This window comes from Elgaria multicarinata, chromosome 7 (assembly GCF_023053635.1).
Source record: "Elgaria multicarinata webbii isolate HBS135686 ecotype San Diego chromosome 7, rElgMul1.1.pri, whole genome shotgun sequence".
Classification (NCBI taxonomy): Eukaryota; Metazoa; Chordata; class Lepidosauria; order Squamata; family Anguidae; genus Elgaria; species Elgaria multicarinata.
In genome coordinates, this window is record NC_086177.1 from 107,184,263 (window position 1) to 107,191,521 (window position 7,259).

The 7,259-nt window shown below is 41.2% G+C and overlaps 1 protein-coding gene across 1 annotated transcript; it reads left to right on the forward strand.

Moving 5' to 3' along the window:
- Positions 1-325: 325 nt before the first annotated feature.
- LOC134401981 (mas-related G-protein coupled receptor member H-like) lies at positions 326-1,321 on the forward strand. The gene has a single exon (XM_063131343.1). The coding sequence runs from the start codon at positions 326-328 to the stop codon at positions 1,319-1,321; it is 996 nt and encodes a 331-aa protein (XP_062987413.1).
- The last annotated feature ends 5,938 nt before the right edge of the window (positions 1,322-7,259 follow it).

Genomic DNA, 7,259 nt, shown 5'->3' on the forward strand with positions numbered 1-7,259 from the left:
TGTGTCACTTTCAGGTGTTCACCTACAATTTTTTTCTGCATTAAGCTGCAAGTTTCTTTTTTTACAAAAACACCACACACAAAATGCGCATTTAAATAATACATTAAAATGTATTTTGTATCAAAATATGCCTTTCTATTTTCTCTCAAAGTTATGCATTTTAAAATATATGTTGGTACGTTTGTGAACCAAGAAATATAAGACAACTTTTGAGAAGTGTAAACAAAATGAATAACAAAGTTCTAATGTGCATATTTCTCCAAGAGGTTCACATCACGTCAGTTCAAATCAGCATTTCAAAAGGCTGAATGGCTCTGTTCTTACAATGGTGACCAATTTCAGTGTGACATCTCAATCCTTGTGGAATGACACACAGTATTCAGACACAAACAATCAGACTGATTTCCCAATTGAATATTTTTGGTATGAAACAATCATTTACCCCTTCATTTTTCTTATATCCCTTTTGGGACTTCTGGGGAACGGATCAGTCATCTGGCTACTTGGCTTCCATATGAAGAGGAATCCTTTTACCATCTGTATCCTGAACTTGGCTGTCACTGACTTTAATGTCCTCATAGCCCTTACATTAGAATCAATAGGTGTGATTCTATTCATTTTCACGGATTACTTTGCTGTGTTTGTGCTATTTGCTTCTTACATTAGCTTAATCTTCATGTACAACACTGGTCAACTTCTACTGACTGCAATCAGTATTGACAGGTGTGTGGCTGTGTGGTTCCCAATTTGGCATCGATGCCACAGGCCACCACATTTATCCACCATTGTGTGTGCTCTGATATGGGTCCTCTCTTTGATTCTATGTGGAATTCAGGTACTAGTTATAATTACTGGTCATAATCCACTGGTACATGGTATTGTGAATGTTCTGATCTGTTATCCACTGATGGCCACCTCTACTCTGATCTTGTCTGTTAAAATCTGTTGTAAACAACATAAACGTAAGCAAACAAAGACTTTAACAGTAATTCTGCTTGCACTGTTATTTTGCCTAATCTTTGGAATTCTACCAAATTACTCTTTTATTCACGTTTATACTACTACGTCTTATTTTATTTCCTCTGGAGATTCCTATTTCATTTATTACATAACTACATTTGTAATGATGATAGAGAGGACTTCAATTTTTGATAGCATCTCATCTCTCTGTATCTGTGTAAACAGCAGTATCAACCCAGTGCTTTATTTTCTTGCTGGGAGAAAAAGGAAGATACTTTCCAGGGAGTCTATGAGAGTTAGACTCCAGAGGGTTTTCAGTGATGAAGAAGACCATAGGGAGGAAGAGGGCTTCCCACTTTGATGAAGATTACTTAAAAGCTTAATGCTTTTAAGTTGGTCAAGGTATAAACTGATGAAGTGTTATAGCTCTTTAGTAAATGGGAAATTTTTACAAAATGGGAAATTTTTACAAAAATATCTGTGATTCTAAAGGCACCATTAACCACAGGCATGGTTGGAGTCTAGCATCCAAAGAGGAATCCAAGCTTTCTCAACCTTTGTTAACATCTTGAAAATTTCTGGAAGGAAGGTTCCTGAATAATCTCATTGTCATCTAGCTTAACCTCTTGGTATATTTTAGATCACCATTTTTGTATGAACAAATGTTGTTGTTTTTTAGTTTGTTTTAAAATGATAAATTTCTTGTTATCACATTGGCCTAATCTACACCAAGCAGGATATTGCACTATGAAATGTTGGGGGAATTAGTAGTGTTTTACAAATTCTTCCTAGCAGTTAGCAAATAAAAGTGTGAGCATTGAATCCTCAATGCTTTTATTCAGAGAAGTCTTCCAGGCTGGTAGCATCAACTAATAACAAAATAATTGTCTTACCCTAAATCACAGTAAGCATAACAGCTTGGTGGTTCTCCTTGACAAATGTTCCCTTCACATCAAACAGCATACTCCCTTCTCTGGCGGCAGTGGCAACAGCAGCCTACACCACACCCCCCAAACACTCCTGTGAAAGAGCGAGCCTTTTACTTACTTCACTCAGTCACCAACAGGTGTTCTGAGTTTGCAAGTCTTTGCCAATAATCTGCCCATAATTACTGTTAAGGTTAACACGAAAACCTGACATGAAAGTGGTATTAAAGCAGTATATAAAAGGCAGGAGCCACACCAAGCAGGATATAGTAGTATGAAAGTGGTATATGGTATGTGTCAATGGTCCACAACAGTTCTCAGTGCAGTTCAATACCGCTATAAAGCAGTCGTGTGGCTCCTGTCTTTTATATATTGCTTTCAAAGTGCTTTCATAGCGCAATATTCTGCAGTGTAGATCAGGCCATTGTTTTCAGGGCTACTACAGTTCCTTGCTGTTATTAGAGTTGGAGCCTGTGGGAGATCAAGCAAACCTTGTATATTTGCATCATCTAACCCCTGTTGCCCAATTAGGAAATTTAATAATCAAATGCCTCAACGAGGATTCTGGGATTTAAAATGAGATCCCAATGGCTAAGGCAACACAGCTTGGTCTTCTGACCACCGACTAGTAAAGGTACCTCATCTCTGAGGTTTGCCAGATGAGACAGTGCCAGACCACTAGTGACTGATCATTAGCAGCCTTTCCAGAAAAGAAAAGTAATCAGACATAGAGGTCCCAATGTTAAATGTATAGTTCTATCTTCCCCTTAGCATTGTTAAAGACAGTACCATAAAACAATTAGCTACATATGAGGTCAGATGGGACATTCAGATAAGGAACCAGAAAACTTAACTCTGATCATAAATACAAGAAATAATAATAATAGTAATTATTATTATTATATTATTATTATTATTAATAATAATAATAATAATAATACAAATTCGGAAGACAGGATATCAAATAAATATTTTTATGTCACAAACATATGTGTGACACGTCAAGGAAGGCTAAACTGTTTATATAAGTATGCAGTTATGCTCGTTAATCTTGATAAGAAGCTAAATATTTCAATAACCTTATTTAGACATATGGAGATCATAAGTAGAAATGCTATCTTTGGAATTCTTAGGCAAGTCTCTGTAACTCTGTATTTTAATCTTATATCAATGTTGCTGTGTGGTTTTATCCTGGTTGTGCTTTTTATACTGTATTTTGTATTTGTGCTTTTAACCTGTTGGTTGTTTTATTATGGTTTTAATTTTTGTGTACCGCCCAGAGAGGTTCGGCTATTGGGCGGTATAAAAATGTAATAAATAAATAAATAAATAACATAAATAACATAAATAGTAAGAAGAATAGGTTGGACATATTTCTATCCTCTAAGATCAGCTTCTCTAATGTATCACTGCAAACTGGCAAATGTACTTGGCTCTACTAAGAATCCTTGTTTAGAATGATGCTGGATGTATCATGTGTTTGAATTTATGCGTGCCTAAACTCTTGTATGTAATACTGTTATGCTGATACTTTGGAAGTAAAAAAGACAATAAGTCAAAACCTGCCTGAGAGAGTGTTTCTTAACATATTGAATTATGTATCACCATATCAAGAGTGATATTTTCAATTTGCTCTAAGAAAGGATGTGGTGGGGTGCTTTCTATGTGTGTGGTTATTCCAGTAGCCCTGCGTTGCCTACATCCTGGTAACATATCTTGAGAGAACCTCTGAAACAGAGCAGATGCCAAAAGCCTAGGGCCTTAGCTAGACTGGGCGAAATCCCGGGGTGAACCCCGGGATCATCCCTGTGCGTCCACATGATACACAGGGGATCCTGGGATCAAGGAGGGATAATCCCTCCCATGCCCCGGGATCTCGCCCTCCCCTTTGTACTGAGCCCAAGACTGCGGAACGTGTGACCCATTGCCATGGGTTGACCCGGCTCCACACGATTCCTTACCTTTCAGCTCTCCTGATGCTTTTTTAAAAAATGGTGGCCACGACACCTCACCTCCTGAGGTCATTGCGCCTCACGTGTAAACGGAGGAGGGATCTCACATTAATCACAACGTCACTGACTATGAGGTAGGTCTAGTTAAGGCCTAAGACTCCTTTGATGCTGATAACATTTACATATTCTTGTCCACTTGTATGTATTCATTTTATGTTTGATTTGGTGCGGTCCATGGGAGTGATTCTGAATTGGTGATATATATATATATATATATATATATATATATATATATATATATATTAGGGGTGTGCACAGACCCCCCGCTCCACTTCACTTGCAGATCCGCCATTTTCCGGATCGGGCCGCTCCGCCCCGCCCCCGCTCCACCCACTTCCGCTCCGCTCCGCCCGGAGCTCCGGATCCGGATCCGGAGCTCCGTTTCCCCCCCCCCCATAGGCTTGCATTGAAAGCTAAAAAATTATACAACTTTTTTTCTGTTCAAGTTAGAAACCTCATGTTTGGCACCATGACACCTCATGGGGATATACACACGCATGCCAAGTTTCAAAGCAATCCCATCATCCCCTGATTTTTGGCAAATTTTTGAAAATCGGGCACCCCACACACAACATCCCTGCGAGGTGGGCAGGGGAGGAGGGAGGGAAGGCAGGCAGGCATGCAGCTGGCATTTCTGGGGGCATAAGGAAGTGAGCCAAGGATAAGCCAGTAATGCATATAAAATGGAATAAATCAATCAATAAACAAAGGAGGGGTAGAATTAAAAGCAGCAGTGTTGCTCAATAAACAACAAGAAGATTTTTTTTAAAAAGGCTATATCTGTCTTTTACCAGCAATAGGGGGACGTGCCCGGGGGAGGGGGAAGTAGCTGCCAGTTCAAGACACTGACAGCCACAGCTCTGAGAAGAAGTAAAACGCTCACTTCGACTCAGAACAGGCATTGCTCCACCACTGAAAAGTGACCATTCACTTCAACTCATGATAGGCATTGCTCCACCGTTTTACTCTCTTTGGAAGGCTCTAATGGCCTTCCAGTGCAGGAGAGAGTGGGGGCAGGTCCACGATGAGATGCCCTAGGGGAGCTCATCCCCTTGCACCACATCGATTCAGTTGTTCCCCAAGGTTAGGGTGGGGAGCAGTGCTGTGTTTCTATCTCTTATTCTTGGCTTAGTATATGATTTCAGGTTGTGTTTGTGCATTTGGTGGGGCTACTGTGTTAAAAAACACGGGGAAAAGCCCGTTCAGATGAAGAAAGAGAAGTTTCCCAGAATCCCAAGTTACCTGTTTTGCCTATGCCCTCCTCCAACTTTGGGATCATCATGACCGGGAGCTGACTCTGCCCCTCAGCCCTTTGAAAAAGGTATTTTTCCCGCCGATTTTTTAAAAACGTCTAGCCCGCGACCCGTACGATGCAGAAAGTTGAGACTGGTCTCAAAATGACCCCCATCCACGACTCTCTGTGCACAAGAATTTTCAGAACTATAGCTTAAACCCCCCCCCAGTTATCCCCGATTCTTTCCCTCAATGCAATCCTATGGGCGAAAAGCCGAAAACACAGTTTGAGCCGCGCGGTTGACCCGATTTTCACAAAAATATAGCCCGCGACCCGTACGATGCAGAAAGTTGAGAGTGGTCTCAAAATGACGCCCATCCACGACTCTCTGTGCACAAGAATTTCCAGAACGATAGCTTAACCCCCCCCCCAGTTATCCCCGATTCTTTCCCTCAATGCAATCCTATGGGCGAAAAGCCGAAAACGCAGTTTGAGCCGCGCGGTTGACCCGATTTTCACAAAAATATAGCCCGCGACCCAGACAACGCAGAAAGTTGAGAGTGGTCTCAAAATGACCCCCATCCACGACTCTCTGTGCACAAGAATTTCCAGAACGATAGCTTCAAAAACAACGTAGTTATGCGCGATTATTTGCCGCAATGCAATCCTATGGCGAAATGTTTTCAAGATGGCGACCGGAGCGCTCCGCCTGAACTCGGAGCTCCGAAAAATGGTCGCTTCTCTTCGCCTTGCTTCTAGGGGGTCCGCGGTCCGCTCCTACTCCGCCTCTGGGTAAGGCGGAGCAGGCCAATCCGCTACTGCTTCTACGCTCCTAATCGGAGCGGAGCACATCCCATATATATATATATATATATATATATATATATATATATATATACTACTGTATGTCTAAACAGATCCTGGAGAGGTGAAAAATCAAATTAAAAAGAATAAAAACAACATATTAAATGTTTCTAAAATAGAATACCAGTTCCATTGTGGCTGGTCATTCAAGCAAGGCTTCATGAAATATGTCTTTAACAGGAATCACCAGGAGAATCCCATCTGATGACCTCAGTGACCAGTCAGCATGATAAGGGAGAACGCGGTCTTTCGGATTTATTTATTACATTTTTATACCACCCAATAGCTGAAGCTCTCTGGGCGGTTCACAAAAATTAAAACCATGAAGAGCATAATAAAACAACCAACAATCTAAAAACCCAAATACAAAATAAAATATAAAATGCACAACCAGGATAAAACCACGCAGCAGAAATTGATATTAGTTAAAATACAGAATTAAAAAAACAAGTTTAAATTTAAGTTAAATTAGGTGTTAAAATGCTAAGAAAATAAAAAGGTCTTCAGCTGACCCAAAGTTGTTTCAGCCTTGATAAACTTTGCCTGGTAGTGAATATACAGATCAGCAGAGGACTTGCATGCCGAAAAGGGACCAATAACAGCCTGCCTCCTATATTCTATACCAGCTGCAGCTTCTGGAGCAACTTCAAGGGCATCCCCACATAGAACATTCTGTAGTGATCTAGTTTCGAGGTTACAGATTGGCCTGTACCACTGTTGCCAAGCTATACTTGTCCTGGACAGGCCATAGCTGGCATACCAGTTGAAGCTGCTAAAAAGCACTCCAAACTGTCATGGCCACTTGGACCTGCATGATGGATCTAGGAGTACTCCCAGACTATGAAGCGGATATTTCAAAGGGAGGGCAACCCCATCCAGAACAGGCAATGAGCCTATCTCTCAGACTTCATAGAATCATAGAATAGCAGAGTTGGAAGGGGTCTACAAGGCCATCAAGTCCAACCCTCTGCTCATTGCAGAAATCCACCTTAAAGCATCCCTGACAAATGGTTGTCCAGCTGCCTCTTGAAGGCCTCTAGTGTGGGAGAGCCCACAACCTCCCTAGGTCACTGATTCCATTGTCATACTGCTCTAACAGTCAGGAAGTTTTTCCTGATGTCCAGCTGGAATCTGGCTTCCTTTAACTTGAGCCCCTTATTCCGTGTCCTGCACTCTGGGAGGTAACCACTCACTTGGTAACCACTCACCCATAGGATTTCCATTTTGCCAAGATTCAGCTTCTGGGAATTGGATCTCATCCAG